At 38.7% G+C, this 22351-nt stretch overlaps 1 protein-coding gene across 1 annotated transcript; it reads right to left on the bottom strand.

The window, feature by feature from the left end:
- Window positions 1-3813: 3813 nt before the first annotated feature.
- On the bottom strand, window positions 3814-7457 carry LOC148803071 (putative disease resistance protein RGA3). The gene is made up of 2 exons (XM_088896765.1): window positions 4506-7457; window positions 3814-4069 (listed from the first exon to the last, which is right to left on the bottom strand). The coding sequence occupies exon 1, from the start codon at window positions 7332-7334 to the stop codon at window positions 4563-4565; it is 2772 nt and encodes a 923-aa protein (XP_088752891.1). The 5' UTR covers window positions 7335-7457; the 3' UTR covers window positions 3814-4069; window positions 4506-4562.
- Window positions 7458-22351: the final 14894 nt, after the last annotated feature.

The following is a 22351-nucleotide window of genomic DNA, read 5'->3' as shown; positions in this document are numbered from 1 at the left end:
ATAAATTTCTGAAACCTCCCTTAAATTTTCTGGTTGTTGCTGAAACCTCCTCTAAACTTTTTGACATAGTTGCAAATAGACCCCCTATGGTAGAATTTTCTAAAAAGGCATTAAAATGTCAAAAATACCCATGTAATTACTTTTAAGAAAAATGTTTTTAAATTTTTCTCTTCACATGAATCACTACCCCAAACCCTTCCAATCTCTTTTTTTTTTTTTGAAATTGATTTATTTTTCAAATTTGCCCTTCATATCAATCACTCAAAGGTAAAGCTACAAGTATAAAATATCTTTGTTTTTGTTGTTTACAAAGTTTGTATTGTTTTTGTTTTTTTTTTTTTTTTTTTTTGGTCCATAGGAAACAGTCTCAAAAGTAAGTGTGTGGATATTTTGGACATTTTCATGCCCTTTTTTTTTAAGGTTCTACCAAAAGGAGTCTACTTGCAACTGTATTAAAAAGTTAATGGGAGGTGATTGCAATTACTAAACTTCAGGGAATGTTTCAACAACGATCAGAAACTTTAGGGGAGGTTTCATCAATTTACCCTTTTTTTCCTTTTTCATCTCTTAAGATTTAGGTTTCCACACCTTCCATTATGCAAGTCTGCAACCTCTCTCCATTACTCTTTATGAATTTGTTACTCTTTTTTTTTTTTTTTTTCCTTTATCCTCTCCTAAGATATAGGTTTCTACACCTCCCATTATGCCAAGTATGTAGCCTTTCTCTGCACCCTCTCTATGAATTCATTAACCTCCCTTTTTCTCCTTGTTCCTCTCCTAAGACATAGGTTTCCACACCTCCCAATATGCCAAGTTAGAGGCCTAGTCTCTCTCTCTCTCTCTCTCTCTCTCTCTCTCCATTCCTCCCCCTTCCCAAGTAGGATGCTGTTTAATTTCATTAGTCTCTTCTTTTAGGTTTCCTTATTCCCTTCTTCACCTCGTTGTTTTTAATAATTGACTTGAACAAAAGGTAGACTTTCCTTCTTGGAAATTTGTGTTGAATCCAATTTTTTAATCAAAACAAGTACATACTTTTATGTTTGCTTTATTGTATTAGAGATTATTTTCTTTTCAGTAATTATGTTTTTGTTATGCTATTTTTTTTCAACTTTAATTTAACGTATTGTGGAATTTAATTATTGATTTGCACCAATTTAATTCAACATTTTAAAATTTAATATATTGAATTTTTGGAATTTAATTTAATATTTACCAGAGATTGACTTCTTATTAATAATTATGTAATTTCATTATGCTATTTTTGAAATTTAACTTATTGAATTTTTAGAATTTAATTTAATATTTATATGAATTTAATTTATTTAATGTATTTTGTGGAATTGAATTATTAATTTTCACTAATTTAATTCTTAAAAATTAATTTATTGTATTTATTGTATTTTTGTTATAAACTTATTTTCAGTAATTATGTATTTATTGTGTTCATTGTATTTTCAGTAATTATTTTTTGAATTTTCATAACTATTGTATTTATTGTATTTTTATTTTTTAATTTTTATTGTATTTTTTATAAATTTATTTATTCATTGGAATTTAATTTAATATTTATTAGAGATTAATTTATTATCAATAATTATGTACTTTTGATATGATATTATTTAATTTAATTTAATTTATTTTGTGGAATTTAGTTATTGATTTGCACTAAATTAATTTAAATTTTTGAAATTTAAATTTAAATTAATTTAATATTTATTGAATATTAATTTTTGTTATGATTTTTTTTTGAAATTTAATTTATTGTATTTATTGCATTTTCATCATATTTTTTAGTAGTTATATATTTATTGTATTATTATAATTATTGTACTTATTATATTTTCAATCATTATATATTTTCATCATTGTTTATTTTTTTAATATTTATTAGAGATTAAACTATTATTGGGAATCACTATTTATTGATTAATATTTATTCATTAATTTAATGTATTTTCAACAAAAAATTGTCTACTCTTATGTGTTTCTATTATTTCACATGAAACCTGTCAATAGATATATATGTTAATGGATGTCAGCTTTTTTTAAGTGAGAGGCTTTATGGAAAAGGGATCCTCTCCTCTCTTCTTCATATTCCTGTTTTTTTCTCCCTACTTTTCCTTTATCTCAACCTATTAATACTAATATTTCATCCTCCTAAACTATTAAGGTTAGGTTAATGGCAAAAAGTTCTCAGGAAAGCAAGGGAAGTTCTTAATACTCTTTAGGCTCAACTAAATATCCACCTAAGGAGACTAAAATCCTATTTCACCTGTTGATTCTATTACTACTACTGATCTAATTAGTCACGTTACCATTGTAATTAAAAATGATACATGTAGATAAATATTATTACCATTTGTGCCATATTTCTCTTTATCTTCTTTCTATAATTTTGTTTTAGCTATTTCTTTTGCTTCAATACCTCACAATCCTGGAAAGGCAATGCCCATATATACTGATTCTATCTCTCTCAGCTAAAGATATTTATGATCAGCTATATCAACTAAATGGTCATGAATGTGTTTCTCCATGGTGTATCCATGTGTTCTACAAGTAAGCAACCTATTTATTAAGAAGGGTCAACCCTCTACGTTCCTAATCTTTCTGGCTCGGTTTTGGTAGTGTTTGGGCAAAATGCCAATATTGTTTCCTTGCCTGGTTTTGGGGGGATATCTAGCTTTTATTTTTCTCCGTTTTGGAGATTTTACACTTCTTTTCATGGTTTTTAAAACCGGACTGTACCCAGACAGTTGGATCAGAAAAACTGGGAACCAATCAGGTGATTGATCTCTTTTTATCCCAAAACTGTTATTTTACTAAGAATTGTTGATTTGATCAATAAACCACTGACCCATACAATTCAACCATTCAAACTATCTAACAGTTTTAGCTATTGTTAGTTTTCTTGTCAAAACTTTCATTCAGTTCAAACGATCAGACTGTTCAACCCAAGAGACAGACCCCTGACCGGTTCAATTTTAAAAACCTTCTTTTCCTTCTTACTCGGGACTTTTGCTTTGTCACTGTTCCTTTTCTTCTCCTTAATTCAGCTAACCACTCTCCATTTACTACAAACAAGGTATAAAATGGACTTTGACGCCCAATCAGAAGTTAACATGTCGACAGTTTATACGTGTTCCTAAATGTAACAGCAAGTGACGTGTTCACTCCTAATTGGTTATGGTAGCCGATTCTACAATTTACTTATTTGTATTTTATTTTATGGTTATTACTGGCAGATTACAATTGTAATCTTAAAAATATATGAAATTTTCTGCTTTTTGGAGGGGCTGCGAAGTGCGAATTGGTTGAAATAAATTAATGACAACTGTAAGGGTGTCATAACAATATGTAAGCAACACGAGGGGTGTTTTGACAGTTTTGAGATAATTACAAGAATATGCTTTTGAAATAAATTAATTAAATATTTGAAAGGGGTGTAATAAGAAATGCCCATGAGAATTTAAAGAGATAAACATCAAATATAAAAATAAATTAATATAAATATAATATGTTAAAATTTATTTTGCATATATTTTAGTATATAATATAATATATAAAAATATTTGTTTATTATTTTAAATATAATTATAGATATTTTATATGTTAAAATCTATAAATACTATAATATATATAATTACATTAAGATTTAAATTGAATCAGATGTGTTTTATGTTAAAATCTATAAAAACACATCATTCACATCAGATGATAAAACTGGTGCCAAAAATAGCTAATCTCCAACTCGGTTTTATGAAAAAAAAAAAAACTTTATATAAAAAACAGACTAACAATCAGCCAATACGAAAATTTCACTGTCTAGAAAAGGCAGAGGCTCATTATCCATGCCATCAAATATAAAGACATCAATATTTATATCGTCTAAGTAATAAAAAACATTTCATTGTTTACAGATGCAATCAATTAAAAAGAAATGGAGGCTCATTGAAATGAGTCAAATGACACTGACAGCACTCAGCCGTTTGATGTTGCAATCGAATAAAAAAAGTAACAGAGGCTCATTGAAAGGACACGAGCCTCGGGGCATAGCCTTGAGCCTCTACATCTGTGAGAAATGAAATAGACTAATCACTAACAACTGTGAGAAATGAAATAGACTAATCGTATTAATATATATAAAATATATAAGATAATTATATCACCTATTTACCACTATGTGCGAACATTTTTCTCTTCTTTTGATGATGAATGACAAAAAACTTAGGTAGTATACATGACCCCAAAAGATATTGGACTGATGAGACTTTCATTTTAAACTAAAACATCTTAAAGGTTTATACATCAAAGAGTTCCCCCTTGTCCGGCTGAGATATCAACTATCCCCCTTTTTCGGTGGCGATTCAATGGTTTGAATCCCCCCTAATAATAATGATCTAAGTGTGCGAGTTTAGCTCGTGGTGTGCTTCAACCATTGTTTCTCTTCCAGAAAAATTATGATTAATTAGAACCATGCATACAGAGAAAAGCAAGATTTGTCATACCTCAAGAACGTACGGAAAACCCAACTTCAAAAGTTCAAAATAAGTAGGAATTTTACTTCATGGCCTATTCATCCGCTGATCTCTCCAACTTTCTAGTAAACCGGAGTTGTTAATTTCAGCAAACTCGAGCCATACGAGCTTTGGAAGTTCAAGTAGCCTGGCGCAATTGGTAATTATAAGCTTCTGAAGCTTAGGAAAGTCACCCTCCTGTACACCATTCCACGTTTCGAAATTGCACATGTCAACAAATTGTAGTGTCGTTAGAGATGGGAAACCCGTTCCTGGGTGCTGTATTCTACAAAATCCATTATCCACTTCCTCCACATTCCTCATTTTATTTATACTGAGGGATTCGAGGGACGGGAGCTGTCCTAGCGGAGGAAGGACTGTGCAATTATTGAAGTTGCATAAGGAAACGTTCACCAGATTGGAGAAACTTGACCCGCCCAGCCATTGTGGAAACCTGTTGCCACTATACCCAGATATATGCAGCTTCTTGAGGTTTTCATGAGGTTTAAGGCTCCTTAGGACGTCTACAACGTCTAAATTGGGATTTAATAACTGTTGCGAGTTCCACTTCAATGTCAATTCCTCAAGATACTGTTTATTATCCAGTGCTGCTTCCGTAGCCTCTTGTGCATTACTGACACTCTCAAGCTTTAAAATGCACAATGATCCTCGAAGATTCGTCATGTTTTTCATCCCTTCAATCTTTTGTCCATCCCCCGTTCCCATAAAGAAGTGAGAAAGCGTCTCCAAGCTGGTTAATTGACTAATTCCTTCTGGCATGGAACATATCTGAAGCTTTTCGTCTAGATGAAAGTGTCTTAGGCTAGATAATTTCTTCATGCTCGGCAAATAAGTAATGCTTCCACAATTTTTGAGCTTCAATCTATGTAATCTGGGAAGTCTAGAAATAGTTTTGCAGAGTTTCTTGATTGGAGTATTTGAGAGGTCAATGTGCCGGAGTTGCTTCGCACTACCAATAGACTGTGGCAATTCTTCGATCTGAGCACCACTTAAGTCTAACACGCGTAACTTTCTGAACTCTGTACCCAGAGAGTAAGGGATACTATGAATGTTATTATGATGACCACCACATTGCAGTAGGATTGTTCTTATTCTCTCGCAGAAACTGACCTCCTCAAGAACTTTTGGCGATGTACTTTTGCAAAGTATTGACAAATGGCGTACGCCTGAATCAACGACAAGCCTGTCCGAAGAGTCTGAGTCTTCAATTCTCAAACATTCCGTAAGAAAGAGCCAGTGTGCAAATTCATGGATTAGATCATGCATTCCATAGGCGCCATTGTTTGTGTTTTGAAAGAAGGACCTAGAAAACAAATCATTGAAGTAACCATTTCCTATATTTTCTATTCTTCTCTCTCCTTGCGGCAAAATAAACCCTTCCGCCATCCATAAGTGGACTAGTTTATCCTTGTCAAACGCAGAACCTTTAGGAATTATGGAACCATATGTAAAGCATAGCTTTACCTGTGTAGAAAGGGCTAGATAGCTTTCCCACAGAGCCCTAAAAATCTCATTGTTGTCTTCAAGCAGGTCCCATAATTCACTGTTCAAGATATCTGTCCAGTCTTCCTCCTCGGTAATTTTGGAATTCAAGAAACGCCCGAGGACCTTCGCTACCAGGGGGAGACCAGCACATTTGGTTTCAACTTTCTTACGCAAGGTCGAGCCTATCTTTGCACATGTCCTTTCGTTTGCAAACGCCCCTTGAAACAATGACCAACAAGCATCATGAGGTAATGCTTTCAATAAAATGGTACTATTACCATCCGTGATCATCGTCGCTACTTTCTGACTCTGAGTGGTTACTAGAATTTTGGTTTCACTGGTTCCGTCTTTCAATGAAGCTATTAATGGATCCCAATCTTCAGGTTTTATATTCAACACATCGTCTAGAACAAGAAAAAACTTCTGATTTTTCATCACTTCCCTAAGTTTTAGTAGTAATGCCTGTGTATCCATTGTGGCATCAACTGAAAACTTAGTGGCAGTTACTTCTTTCTGGGAGCCATTATCAGACACTCCCGTCGAAACTGTAGAAGTGGCAGTCATTTCCCTTTGAGAAGAAGGGCAAAACTCTGTTGAGTGTAAGATCGATTTGATGTGTCTATCTAAATTAAAATCTTTGCCGACAGAAACCCATGCTTTACTTGTAAAATGGTGCTCTAGATTTTCGTCATTGTAGATGTGCTGGGAAAGGGTTGTCTTCCCTAGACCCACCATACCTACTAATGATATTACGGAAACATTTCCTTTACTTGAGTCGCCAGATAACAACCACTCTACTATGTCCCTTTTAACATCCTCTCTACAAGGAACAAGGGATTCACCAGTAAAGGAGCTTGTTTGTGACCTCCGGTTCGCTTTATGATGATCTCCGTTGTTTTCCGGCTGATTGTTTATTTGTTTTGAAATCTCATCTAGTTTCCTCACAATACGTTCTAGGGTTTCTCTGTAAGTAGGACCTTTGCGTACCTTTTCTACGGTGCTTTTGATTTTGCCGCTGAAAGAATTTTTGCATACATGCGACGGCAATTCTTCAAGGAGGTCACTCGTGTCATAGGCTGCGCTCTTAAGGTCTCTCAGCCAAGATCTCCCCTCTTTTCGATATATTTGCCAGCCATCTATCTTTTCCGTCAAGCTCTGTATACGAGTCATCGTCTCCATCAGCGACTTGAGCATGTCCTTCTCGTTGTCATCTAATTTGATCTCACGATGCAGCAGGAAAGAGGCCAATCTTTCACATACCACTTGTGTTATCGGAGCTAGAGCACTCACCACAAGCGTTGCAACTTCAAGCATCGTGCTCTAAGGAATTGGAGGAGCCGAAAGCCAAGTATTGGGAATTTGTTATCCTGGAGGATCTCAACACCCACCACCTACTTTCGGCACGCGCTTTGAATCTCTGATCAATAGAATGGAGATATGCCAAGAAAGAGTAAAGTGCCATGAACAGTAGAGTGGGTGACTACTCCAAGTTGTACCGAGTTGACATCGTTTTCTGTCCCTACCAATAATAATCAATCAGTCTTTCTTTTTTGTAAATTTCAAAATTAACGGAGTCCAGACGTTAACGGCAGCTCGACTCCAAAATTTATCAGTTTTGTTTTAACCGCCTTTTTGAGATTCCACTTTCCTAGTTTCTCCTCTCCATTTTCCTTCTACTTTCATAGTCCAGACCTTAACGCTAGCCCTCAGCCCCGCCAACTCCTACCGGGTCGACCCCTCGGAATCCGACAGTAGCCGATGCACCAGCCAGCTGCCGAGACCTCGAACAACATCACCATCGTCGAAGAGAGATCTCCCGGGACAAAGGCGGGTGCTCTAGCCACCACAGCCCCTGCTCGAGGATCGAGTGCCAATGCCACGCCTCTTCGAGACCTCTTGAACAACCAATGGGCTAGAAGGAATAGATGTGGCCCTGCATCCGAATACTCAGGGGTCCGGGCTGACACCCAACAAGTCCGTGAAGATCGGGATGGGACATAGGCCCCCCCTTAACCTGTAAGCCCAATTCGGAGCTATCAAAGACGAGCTCCATCAAGTCAGAGAAAGCCGAGCTGAGGTCTCGGCCAGCCAGAACAATCTATCTAGAAGGATGGATGCCTTCACCTCAGACATCATCTCCAAGCCTCTCCCCCCGCACTTCAAAGTATCGGCATTGGAAATATGTGATGTGACGACTGACTCGGATGACCACATGGAAAGCTTCAAGAATCTCATGCTTTTTTACGGATACTCTGACGCCCTGACGTGCCAAACTTTCCAAGTGACCTTCAAGGGGGCATCCCGACGCTGATTCTCTGGCTTCCGTCCTTACTCCATTGGTTAATGGGAGCAATTCGCCAACCTTTTCCTTCCTTGCCCATTTCATCAATATCAGGTGGTGCCAAACGAGCGTCGCCTCTTTGATGTCCGTCAAGCAAAAGCACGGCGAGAGCCTATGGTCCTACATCGACTGCTTCAAGAAAGAAGAACTTGAAGTCTGAGACCTTGACTCTATGGTCTTCATGTATGCTTCCATCAATGGCCTCCTCCCTTGTTCAACCCTCAAATGCTCGGTTGCCAAGACCTCGCCGAAGTCCAAGGAAAAATTCCTCAAGAAAGCATAAAAGTACATCGTGACCGAGGAGGCCTCAGTCGGCGATCGTTAGGAGGGAGAGACTGACTGCCCACACGGAGGCCCAGAGCAGAAGAGAAGGAACAAAGACCACCACCACCACCACAACAACAACAAGGACAAGAAGCCACCAGCCTCGGGCCTAGCTTATAGTCAATACAAACCACTCAACTCCACCCAGACACGGATCCTAATGTAGGTCGGGAAGGAAGAGTACGTGAAGTAGCCAGAGAAGATGAAGAGGAATCCCAAGAGGAGAAACTTGAACAAGTACTGCAAGTACCACCATGGCACTAGCCACGACACTGATGACTGCTACGAGTTAAAGAATAAGATAGAGTCCCTCATCTGCTGTCGCCACCTCAACCAGTACGCCAGAGGCAAGGTCGGGGCCTCATCCTCCTACCAGCAACAACAACAGCAGTAGCACCAACAACTAGCCGATGTCATCGACGTCATAGTCGAGGGCTCGACCTCGGGTGGAGCCTCGGCCTCAGCCCACAAGGCTTACGCCAAGCAATTGAACATCCAGGTGTCGACTCCCAAAAAGTCGAAGCAGCAAGAAGCCCTGACCTTCATGGATGAGGACTTAAAGGGGGTTACTGTCCCCCATGACGATGCACTCGTGATCTCGGTTGTCGTAGAGAACTTTATGGTGAAGAGGATACTGGTTGATAGAGGCTCTTTATCCAATATCATCTTCTATGAGGCATTCAAGAAGATGAAGTTGGCACCCAAGCGCCTTCAGCCAGCCGATGTTCCACTCGCCGGCTTCTCCGACAATGTAGTTCGGCTGGAAGGAAGAATTACCCTACTCGTCACGGTAGGAACAGAGCCTCGATAAGTGACAAGGATGATTGAGTTCTTGGTCATGAAGTTCAACTCCTCCTACAATGTCATCATCGGGAGGCCAACCCTCCATGCACTCAAGACAGTTATCTCCTCTTACCACCTCGCCCTCAAATTCCTTACTGAGCACAGCATCGGAGTCGTTCGGGGGGACCCATAAGCAGCATGCTGGTGCTATGTGGCAACACTAAAGGGAAAGAACAAAGAAACGCTGCCACTTGAGGGCTTTGACCTCAGGGAGGAGCTAGCGAGTTGAGGCCAACTGGCCAAGGACCTCGTCTCGATCCCCCTAAACGAGGCCGAGCCCGAAAAGACAATTCACATCGGGTCTAACCTTCCCCCGAAGATCCTATCGAACTGGTAAGTTTCCTTAGAACCAATGCTGACGCCTTTGCTTGGTCTACTATTGACATGTCCGGAATTGACCCTTCGGTCATTACTCATAGGTTGAGCGTGGATACGAGCTCTACGCCAGTTCAACAAAGAAAAACACGGCGGAGCTAGTGCAAAAATGCGATAAGTGCCAAAAACACTCAAACATATGTCATCGGCCGGCCACAACCCTATCGGCTCTCAACAGCCCTTAGCCCTTCGCGAAGTGGAGCATGGACCTCCTTTGGATATGAGTGCTGACTTGAAGTCTTCTCAATCAAAATTCAATCTTGATCATCACTCTAAGGGAAGAGTCAAAATTGTCCCTTTGTAAAGTGTGGACAATGGACTCAATTGGCACCACAGAACATGTAGGGTCTTTCATTTACCTACTCTAGACAGTGCTGACCTTGAAGTCTTCTCAGAATTCAATCTTGATCATAACTCTAAGGGAAAATTCAAAATTGTCCCTTTGTGAAGTATGGACAATGGACTCAACAGGCACCACAAAACATGCAGGGTCTAGTTGGTTAGACTCATTTTTCATATTACTGTCAAAGAGAGAACCTTTTTTTTTCTTGTTTGGGGACAAACAGTGTCGCGCCATCATGTATATTGTCTGGTTAGTTAAGCTCGGTCTTCTTAAAAGACTTCATTTAACAACCCTTGTACAGGTTAAAACGTTTAATCCTATCAATGAAAATCAACTTTTATGCATTGGTTTGTTGTTTGTTAAGATATTGCTTTCTAATTAATACATTCTTAAGGAACTAAAACAATGCATCCTATTGCTGCTAATAAAAATGACCTTGACCACTTTGCTATGGCTCATGGTAGGAGCTTTCCTTGACCAATATCCGAGCTTGGTTCGATGATCATAAACATACAAATCAATCAGATCTCAATGGATAGAAAGTTATGGTGGTGTCAACTATAATGTGAATTGGTTATGTGGTCATATTTATTAGATCGTGTCAAGTTTTAGACACAAATTCTAATTGAAAAATACCAGTAATGACAAATCGGTTTTCTGGACTGGATTTAGATTCAGAAGTGACATCTTAGGAGGAACCGACCACAATTATTCATAACTCGTGGCCCTGTCTCTCTCTACCACATGCATCATGTGAAGTGTGATTTTTTTGTTAGTTGCATTAGTTTCAACAACCTCTTTCTTTCTGGGAACTTGCGCCGAACTGATCAGATGGAGAAAATGAATAAAGGTTTAGCTGGTCTCAAGTTGTAATTGGCATACAAACATGAAACAGTTAACTGATCTGACGTGACAACAGTCAGCAAGGAGAAACTTCAGAAGAAATCATACATCTGATGTGGGTGAAGATGCATGGTGTTTTACACTGTTAATTTTGTCTAGATATTTAGCCAATTGGTCTGTGTTCAACCTTGATTGATCTGAGAGTGGTTTTCACCAAGAGTCACTCTGATGGTCCGAAAGAATATTATCTGTCGATCCCATCAGCCCATCTTTTCCTCGTCACCATAAAACCCTATCCATAGAAGATAACAGCTGGCAAATTTTGGGACCAGAACCCTAGAGTGCTAGGAGGAAGACAGCATGCCCATAAAGTCAGGGTGAAAGAACCTACAGCAAACGTAGAAATGTTGCATTGCTTCAACTATGAGAATTAGGGGTGGGCCCTTTTTTTAATCGAACCGATATTTTTGGTTTATGGAAAATCGATAACCCACACCGAACCGAAACCAATCGGTTAACTGATTAACTAGTTCGGTTAACCATTAGTTTGTTTTATCACTTTTTTGATTTTTTAATTTTTACGATATATATTATAAAAATATGTGTAAAAATATATAATATACATAAATATATATCTAAAATATATATATATAACATATAGAAATATATGTATACCGGTCAGTTTGGTTAGCTGTTGGTTTTCTATATTGGTTAATTGAAATCAAACCAGTACTTTTGGTTTTTAAAAACATCAAATCGATCGGTTCAATTAATCGATTTTTTTATTCGATTTCGGTCAGTTTATTGGTTTTTTGTTTTTTTGCTCACCCCTAATGAGAATTACATTGTATTTATAGAATAAGTAGGATAACAAACTGAACCTTATCTCAACTTCCTAAGACACCCTCCTCAAACACACATGGGGTTAAAAGATCTTCATGTGCTTGATCAAAGATTTTACAAGATGATGTGTCCAAATCTCTAAGCCTGTTGTGATGATAACGTGGTAAATTAATGATGGCACAGCCATGATGATGATGATGAAAATCTAATGCTATTTCAAGAGAGAACCTTCATGGGCTGATGGCGAAAATTCTCAATGGGCCAAATAGGCCAAACTGAAATAAAACCAACATAGGCTAAAATAGGCCAACAAAATACCTCAATAGGTCAACCTAAATGCCTCTGTGGTCAACTTTTTTTAAAGCTAATATGATAATGAACCGCATGGGGGCCAATGCAAAGTAGGCCAACAAGAGAGAACAACAACCACCATGGGTCAATAAAGAGCTTTAATAGACAAAATTGAAGATGGGCCACTATGGGCCAAACGAAAATGCTTCAGTGGGCTGTTTGTTTTTTTTTTTTATGAAATAACGAAGTGGGCCTCAACGGGCCAGATTGGCAGATTATGTCAATGTGCACAAATGAAAAGGAATAGACGTCTAGGCGACAAGGGATAAAACTATGGATCGATAAATGGTTGTGACACATCTTTAATTGTTAAGGACTCACCGGCATAAATTTCCACTACACAGAGTGTGAGTTGAGTTGATCACACCAAAATCCAAACTTTAACTGATAATATGACTAGTGCCATTTTGACAGTTGACATCATGCCATCAATGAAGAGAGAAACAGGGCAAACAAAAGTGGAAACCAAACCCACTGATTCATGTTTGGCGACGCAGGAGATGGGATGTGAAGACCACAATGAAGAAGGTAAACAACGTACGGGCTGCTAAATGGTGATACCATGAGAACAGGGGTACTGACTGAGAGCAATATCTCTTCACGAAGATGATAGCAGCAACAAGGTTAATGAACAAGTGTGACGAGAGAGAACATGAGTGTGGTCCATGGTGATAAAGATGAATTGAAGCTACGAGAACGATAAGTGAGAGAATGATTACAAGAAAATTAAAGGAATTAAAGCAACAAGGTTAATGAACAAGTGCGACGAGAGAGAACATGAGTGTGGTCCATGGTGATAAAGATGAATTGAAGCTACGAGAACGATAAGTGAGAGAATGATTACAAGAAAATTAAAGGAATTAAAACTAACATAAAATAAACATTGCCCTTTGTACTATTATAAAAATACTGATGCATTTTATATTCCTGGTGGTTCAACCATGACTTCCTGGTGGTAGCTATAGTGCTGCCCAACAATATAATATTAGGTCATCCAGTCCTGCATGTATTAAGAGCGGTGGCATCTACATACCACCATGCGATGGAGTTCCCAACTGAACTCAGAGTGGAAGTTGTGCGTGGAGACCAGTTGGAGTCTTGCAAATCTTATGTGGCAACCCTAAAAGGCAAAGGAAAATAGAATGTGGTGGTAGACCTAGAGCCACTTCTGGAGACTAGTGAGGAAAGAGCTCACCCCGTAGAGGACATCATCCAAGTGTCAATCTCAGATACTGATCCCCAAAAGATGGTGTAGATTGGCTCATGGCTCAATGAACCATTGCGCTCCGAACTGGTAAGGAGGTTGAACACCTCTGTTATTACTCATAAGCTTAATGTTCACCCCCTGGTTAGACCATTTAGACATAGGATAAGGAACTTCACCTAGGAGAGGTGGAGAATAATTGACAAGGAGGTTAGGAAGCTTCTTGTAGCAGACTTCATTAAGGAGGTTGAACACCTGATCTAGATTGTGAATGCAATGCTCGTGAAGAAGGCTAATGGGAAATGGCGCATGTTCGTCAATTACACCGACCTAAATAAAGCTTGCACAAAGGACACCTTCTTACTCCCTAAGATTGATCGGTTGGTAGACGTGACCTTGGGGTTTGAGTGGTTGAGCTTTATGGATGACTATTCTGGTTACAACCAGATCCAAAGGAATCATGTTGACCATGAAAAAACTGCTTTTGTAACTAAAATAGGTTTACATTATTATAAGGTCATGCCCTTCGGTCTAAAGAATGCTAGGGTGACCTACCAAGGACTTGTAAATATTTTTTTTCCAATTTGATTGGTAATAAAATCAAAGTTTATGTTGATGATATGATAGCAAAAAGCAAGTCTTCAAAGTTTCTAATCGTTGGTTTAACTGATGTGTTTGCTATACTAAGAAAAATCTATTTGAAATTCAACCCGAATAAGTGTGTCTTTGGTGTCATATCGAGCAAATTCCTTGGTTACATAGTAAAATGACATGGCATCAAGGTTAACCTCGAGAAAATCCAGGTCGTCCTAGATATGCAACCTCACATGTCTATAAAAGAGATCCAAAGGCTAATGGGTCAGATAGCCGCCCTAAACTGATTTATGTCCAATTCGGATGGGCAATGCCTTCCATTATTTAAAGCTATTAAAAATCCCAAGACTTCGAATGGACTGAAGAGTGTTAGCTTGCTTTCGACAAGCTCAAGAAATACTTTAGTTTCTTACCCTTGCTAACTAGGCCAGAACCTGAAGACGAGCTCAAGCTCTACCTCTCTATGAGTGGTGAGGTGGTCAGCTCGGTCCTAATCTGAAAAGTGGATAAGGTACAAAAACCAGTTTACTACGTAAGTAAAGTGCTACACGCTGTTGAGAACAGATACCCTAAAATTGAAAAATTAGCTTTCTCATTGGTTATAGAAGCTTGCAAGTTGCACCCATGCTTCTAGTCTCATACGACAGTTGTCCTTACCAACAAGCTCTACAACAAGTCTTATAGAAACCCGAGGTGTCGTCCAGCAATCAAGGCATGGGTATTGGCTGACTTGGTCATTGAGTACACGTTCAGCACACCAATCCTTGGGATGAAGATCCTTGGATCCTCCATGTTGATGGTTCATCCAATCAGAGAGGAAGTGGGGGCTAGACTGATTGTCCTTGGACCTAGTGAGGTCAAGTTAGAATACACTTTTCGATTCGAGTTCCATGCACCAAATAACAAAGCGAACTATGAAGCACTCATCCCGGGCTTATCTTTAGCCAAAGAGATAGGCTCAAGGCACGTCGTTATCTATAGTAACTCTCAATTGGTAGTCAACCAAGTAAATGGGTAGTATGAAGCCCAAGAACCTTCCATGTTGGCATATTTGACCAAAGTAAGAGAGCTACTCCCGAATTTTTGTTTGTGGCACATCCATCAAATCCCGAGGTCCGAGAACGCCGAGGCCAACACACTTTCTAAACTAACCAGTGTGACGGACAGGATGTGAAGGACTGTATACATAGAAGACCTACCATGCCTGAGCACCGAGAAGGTGGCAAAGGAGGTCACTTTCATCCTAGTAGAAGAATTGAGCTGGATTGACCCACTTGTTGATTATTTATGCCACGGGACCCTACCAGCAAATCGCAATGTGACATGGAGGGTAGAGTAGTAGTCGGCCCGCTATATACTCATAAGCTAGCTACTATACCAAAGATCGTTCAGACTCCCCTACCTGCAGTGCTTATGGCCTACCAAGGCGAATCAAGTGCTATGGGAGATCAACGAAGGTCTTTACGGCAGGCCCAAAAGGCCCTACAACAACTATTTGTAGACAATGAAGGCCAACGATAAGGTACCTAACCAACTCGTGGCCATTCGCACAATGGGGAATTGATATACTTCGCCCCTTCCCATCGGTAACTGAGCAGAGAAGGTTCTTGGAAATAGCAATGGACTATTTCACCAAGTGGGTAGAGGCTAAGTTGTTAGTATCCATCACAACTCGAAATGTATTGGGCAAAGAAGGTTCCTTGCATGCTGACCTTCGACAATGGAAAGTAGTTCAAAGATATCAAATTCCAAAATTGGTGTGCCAAGATGGGGATCCAATAGAATTTCATCGCGGTAGCTCATCCTCAAGTGAATGGGCAGGCCGAAGTGACTAAACAAGATATTTCACGATGTCTCAACGCTTGATTATCCTAAGCTAAGAGTTTGTAGGTGGATGAGCTACCCAATGTCTTATGGACATCGCACGATGGTTAGGACAACAACCGGTGACTCTGTTCAACTTGACATACGGTACCTAGGTTGCCATTCCCACTGAGACTAATGTACCTACATTGCATTCTGAAGCATATGAAGAAGAAGTGAATGAAGATGAGTTGTGAACAAACCTCAACGTGGTAGAGGAGGTTCAACACTCGGCGTATATTCAGACCGTGGAATACCAACAAAGAGTGGCTTGGTACTATAATGCTCGAGTTATGAGACACCAATTTGATAGCTATAAATATAACCCTAACAAGTGCACTAGTTATCAAATAGTATAAAAAATATCGTTCCCACGGGGATTTAACAAAATAAGCATTAGAACCACCGTCTTCCCTAATTTTCTAGACAATCGAATTTTAGATTTGAGCAAGATCTACTGAAAATAAAAACTAGCATAAGAAAGTAAAAGCAAAGGTGATCACTAATCGAATCTGCAAAGGATGGGATCGCTAGGGCTTTTGGTCCACCTAACCAAAGCAATGAATATTTATGGGTTCGATTTACTAAGATTAGTTGTCATTCTCATAAGCTGAAGTCTTACCAATTTTATTTAATATTCTCTCTCGAGATATACTAAATCTACGCCCATCAGGTAGCCCTTTGATCTCTCGAGTAGAACTCTCAAGATGGGAGTGCATTAAGTCCAAGAAGACCATGAAATTCAGATGAATCATGTATATATATCTCTATATACCATTAAATTCACACTATGAATTATTCAGTTGATTATGTGAATTCCTCTCTGATTCATTCACATAACTCAAATCAATTAAGAGGTGGTCAAGCTCTTAATTGCATTAAGCACAACAATTCATAGACCATATGAAAATCACAATCTTGAATAAATCATAAAGATAAAAATATATTCATTAACATGATTAGGCTTTCCTCAGCCCTAGCAAGAAACAAATCAGTTCATGATAGAAGAATTAAAGCAAACAAAGGGAAAGAAAGAACTCTTAGAATCACCCATGATGCTAAGATCTCCTCCTCTTGCCGCCACCTTCTTAAATTCATGCTCCTTTCTTGACTGATTGCTCCTTTCTTCTTGATTCAATCCCCAAGATTGAGTGATTGTGTGATCAAGTGATGCCTAAAGCTGGTCTGCCCCCTCCTTTATATAGCTTAAAGGGGAGGGGGTGGTCTCCTACGTCCTCTTGAAGTTGATCTTTTCAAGAATAGAAAGTCCTATCCTAATTCTAATCTTATCTTTTTATCTAATGAACTTAATCCTCTTATCTCTTTACGATTACATCAAGAATTTAGATCTGGGAGGACTCTTCTCAGTTTCTTGTTCTTGGATTCGTATTAGACCTCCTCTGTGAATTGGGCTTCAGCTGCGGATTGGGCTTTCCTACGAAATTGCCCCGACTTCGAGCCCGGATTAGACTTTGATGCAGGCCGAATCTGTGAAAGCCCAAAACATGAACGTTGTGGCTTTTTCTCTTATCTTTCCAGTGAATCTTGAATCAACCCATTCGGAGTTCGAAGACACGAGTTATGCCCAGATCACTGAACAATGTCGAAATTGTGAAAAAATCATCCGATTTGTCTTTTTTTGCTTTTGATGCCTTCTTTCATACCCTGGACCAAAATACAAGAGATATGAGTCCAATTAGATGCTAATTTAGTATAAAAGACAGAATAATTGGGGATAAAAATATGATAAATTCTATTCTCATCACAATTCTAAGCTAACAACCTAGTACTTAAGAAGGTTATGGTACCAGAGCCCGGTTCAGGGAAACTGGGTCCTAACTGGGAAGGCCCTTACATGGTAAGCAAACCGATTGGATCCAAAAAACAGTGAGAGTTGCAAAGATATTATGTCTAAGAGCATTGCAATTCCGACCTATGTATGCTCAAGTGCAGAAAAAGGTGAGAGTTTCTAAGTGTGGGAAGACACCTTGGCAAACAAGCTATTCATAACTTGACCACCCACTTTGGCAACCTGGTCAAACTGACCCATGCTATGAGCACTTTGGCTAAAAACTAAGAAAGGGTAGCCTAACCACTTTTAGCACTAAGGTACCCCTAAGCCAACCTATCCAAAACACGTTGGCAACATGTGATCGGCCTGTGCCATATGCAGCTTGGCACATTGAAACACTTAGGCGACATTGCGAGTAAAGCCAAATTTATAATACGCCAATCTGCTATAGCACTTTGTCTTGTAAGCACCCCAACACCTTAACAAACGTTTTTGACTTAGACAAATTTCTAACTTAGAAAATTAAAAGTCAAAAGGGGGAATAACACATCGGCAGAAACAGATTTTCATTAATAAATAGAACGAAAGTACATTGAAAAAAGGAGAGAAGAAATATTTATTGAGCACACAAGCTCGAAATACATCAAAGAAAAAAAATCAAACTAAGGCTACTACTCCTCCCGACATCATCTTCGTTGTCTCCACCATTAGTATCAATCTCATCACCCTCCTCGTTTGTTTTGTCCTCCTCCGTGTTGGGCTCAATGCTGACCTCATTGGCCACCTCCTTAGAAATCGCCTTGAGGGACACTACACTGAAGTCAAAATTTGGGTGAAGCGACTTGAGAAAGTGGTGGCATAGTTTGAAGCCCTTCTTAAGGGTAGGCACAGCAAGTTCCTCTTCTTCCCATTCATACTTTGGCAACTAGTGGAATTCATCAATAGCGACCTCTTATTCTCGGCGAATGTCCTTGGAGTATTTACTTCACCTATCTTTAGTTGATGGGCTTGTTGCTACACCTTGGCATTCAGATTGGTGACATTTCCCCTAGCTTCTTCCAACTAGCATGTCAGGCTAGTAGACGTGTCGATGAAATCACTAGCGATCTTCCTCAGCCTCTAGTTGAACACCATTTAGCTGAGACAGAAGGAATGCAACGTCTAACTTCATTTGGTTGGTGTTTCACTCTGAGGTGATGGCTTGGTGGAATAGAACTTGGGCCACAGAATTGGCCTACAAAAAAGATTGAAGATAGAGCGGTTACTACAAAAAAGAGACATACGAACAAGCATCTGAGGTAGAGACACTCATCGAAAGGATGTGACGAATCATCTTTAGACTAATCTCGGCAGTGCCTTTCTCGTTGTAAGATTTAGAATCCTTAGGAAGAAGAATTCCTCTACTCACTTCAAGCACAACGCAAGGGTCCCATATCCAGTCTGTGGTGGGACTTTCTAGTTCGGAATGTAGATGGAGCCACGTAAACTAGAACTGTTGGGGATGGAGTCATGGGCTGACCCTTGAGGTATCTCAGGTGGGGTGAACTGGTCTGGCACATTATGCGAGGCAGGACCGACACCGGATCAGTGCCTCATCGTCAAGGTTAAGTATGTCATGCTCCTTCTTAGCAAACCTCCCCTTTTCCTACGAATGTGAAGACTCAATAATCCTTTTCTTCTTTTTAGAGGCCCTCTTGGCAACACTCTAGATTGAAAAGGCAGTAGACATGTCAGCCACAAAAACAAGGGACAATCAACTAAGGTAGAAAAGCATGCAAAAACAATGAAAAATCTAAGTACAACAAGGGGGACCTACCTAAAGTTCTTAGACCAGCTCGGACAAGCATCGGTTCAACTAAGAACTCATTGGCTAGTGATTGCCTCCAGGACCTTTTTTATGTTTTCTCTCTAGGCCGTGTGATGAGTGCACAATTTACACATAATTTATGAGGTTTTATGCATGAATTTTATGCTGGTTTGTGTGAGTTTCACCCCAATTCAGCTTAATTTCAGGAAAACCAATTCAGGAGAAAGAAAGAATAAAACAAGGAAAAAGGGAGCTAAATTGAAGGTAATTCAGCCCAGTTGGAACAAAAGCCCAGTTGAGAGGTCAAGAGAGGGTCATTCGGCCCATGCAGCCCATGCTGCACTCTTTGGAAGAGCCCAACGAGAGAGCCTAGTCGCAGCCTTCCAAGGGAGCCTATTCGGCCCAGCAAGGAGGATACCCATTTGCAGCCCAAATTACTGCCCAAGAGAAGCTAGGGGAGGCAACTTATAGAAAATTCAAGAGAAGCTAGGGGCAGCAGCTTCTAGAAGAGCCAAGAGAAGCTAACACCAGTAAATTCTAGAAGGTTCAAAAGAGGTTAAGGGCAGTAGCTTCTAGAATTCTTGGAGAGCTGAAGGAAAAACTATATAAGGAGGTTTCTTGGAGGGAAAAGGGGTTTGAATACCTGATTTCAAACTCTCATTGACATCTTGCAAACTTGAGTTCGAATTCTTAGAGGGAGAAGAGAGAGATAGGCGCAAGAGAGGAGAAGAAAGGAGATTCAAGCAACTTCAAGAGGAGAAGAAGCTGAATTCGAAAGGAGAAGAGGCCATTGGAGATCTAGGTGTTTTTCTTCTTTGATTTCTGCACATTTGGTAATTGAAATCGGCTAGGTTTCAATTTTTTTCTCCATTAATTTTGCTTTTTTGCTGTAATTGAAGCATGAATTCTGTAATTTTAGATCTATAATTAGCTTTCTTTGTAAATTCGAATAGAGTAGATGCAATCTTGATGTTTCTTGATTAGAATTTGACTGTAGAACTGCTAGTCGAACTGTTGTTTTGCAATTTCAGATTTTGATTTTGTAATGTCTGAATTGCTTGAGAAAAAATTCAGGCAACATTAATTCTGTTTGGTGGAATTATTCTTGGTTCTTGGAAGTTCTAGAGTGCTTGAGAAAGACTCTAGAATTTCAGATTTGCTAATCAAGAACCGGATTGAGTACAAGGTTAGAGAAAAATTTGCAAAATTCGGTTGGTGTTCATTCAGTTGAAATGATGTTCATTCAGCTGAAATGATGCCCTAGAATTGCTAGATCTTAATGCATGCATGGGGATTAGATTCTTGATAGAGATATAAGAATCATCTCTCATGCATAGGTTGAACATGTGCTTGAGAGAGGCTGTTCATTGCCTTGGGGTTTCACCAAACCAAGGCTGAATCCTAATCTACTCGAATGACCTAGAGAACTAATTGTTGAATCAATTTCTATGCATATTTAGCTTGTCTTCTCAACATGCATGCAAGGTGTTTGATCCAATTTCTTAGAAATAGTTTGTTAGCTAGGATTTCAGATTTGACATAGATATACATTTCAGCTGATCAGATAATAGAAGGTTGATATATTACTAGTAGTTGCTACATAAGTCCTCGTGGGAAACAATACTCTATTCAGCACTCTATTATTTGTGCGGCTAGTGCACTTGCTAGTGTAGAAAATATGCATCAAATTTTTGGTGCCGTTGCCAGGGACTTATTGCAGTAATATTAGGAACTATTATCCACTGTTAATCTGATTTCTAACTCTGTGCATTGTAGTTCAGAATTTGTGTGCATTAACTTCTATTGCTAATCTAAGTAGTTCATATTTGCTTCTTACAACCGATTCTCTGTAACATAGGTTGTTGTTCTAGTTCAATAGTGTAAATGATTTCAGTAGTTCGATACATTACATTTCAGATCTGCACACACTAACCTACAGTATTGATTTAGGTTATCTCTTTCTTCTTGCCGAATGCTTTTAGTTCTGTACTAGGTAATCTGATTTTTTTTTCTGCTGTATATTAGGTTCAGATCTGTAGATAGAGTAACTTTCCTTGCTGATAGAAGTAGTTTTCTTGTTTATTGTTAATTGCCTTTATCTTAGTTTGCTGATCTAGTTTCAGATTTCTTTCTCCTTGCCGAATGCATCTACTCTAAGTTGTTGTCCTTGTTTCTGTAGAATGTAGCTTCTTGATTTTATAGGTTACTTTGCTGATTTGGTAGATTTCAGATTTGTGTTTGGTAGGAAGAATTCTACAGCTTGCTAGTATAGATTCCAATTCTGATTTGATAGATTTTTGACTTGATAGATTTCTAATTTGTAGTAGGATGCAAATCTATATATAGTAACCTTTATTACTGATATCAGTAGTTTTCTTTCCTATTGTTGATTTGTTTAGTTTTTTATTACTGTTCTAGTATTGCTATTTTAGCTGATTTTTTGTTTTGTATATCTCATAAAAATAGTGGAGTTCAGATCTGTACACATTATCTTTCATTGCTAAGTTCAGAAATCAGATCTGAGCACAAAGAAAAAAAATAATAATAGTTGTTCTAGTTTCAGTAGTGTAGCTGATTTCATTTTTGTATATCTTATAAAAATCTTATATTTCAGACCTTTGTACATTGACTTTCATTGTTGAATTTAGACATCTTCTTTCATATTTCCGATTGTCCCTATCTTAGGCTGCTATTCTTGTTTCAGTAGGGTGCAATCTGCTTGAGTTGATAGGTCACTTCTCTGATTTCAAGCTCGTATATCAGGTTTCAGATCTACTCATATTAGATTTCGGTAGTGTTCTTTTTCTT

The sequence above is a fragment of the Nelumbo nucifera genome, chromosome 1 (assembly GCF_055504915.1).
Source record: "Nelumbo nucifera cultivar China Antique chromosome 1, China Antique-T2T, whole genome shotgun sequence".
Lineage (NCBI taxonomy): Eukaryota > Viridiplantae > Streptophyta > Magnoliopsida > Proteales > Nelumbonaceae > Nelumbo > Nelumbo nucifera.
The sequence above is the reverse complement of the archived record's forward strand: the minus strand, read 5'-3'. Positions and strand labels throughout refer to the sequence as shown.

Excerpts from the sequence above, each read along its gene's own strand:
- LOC148803071 (XM_088896765.1), bottom strand. The coding sequence starts at position 7,334 with ATGCTTGAAGTTGCAACGCTTGTGGTGAGTGCTCTAGCTCCGATAACA.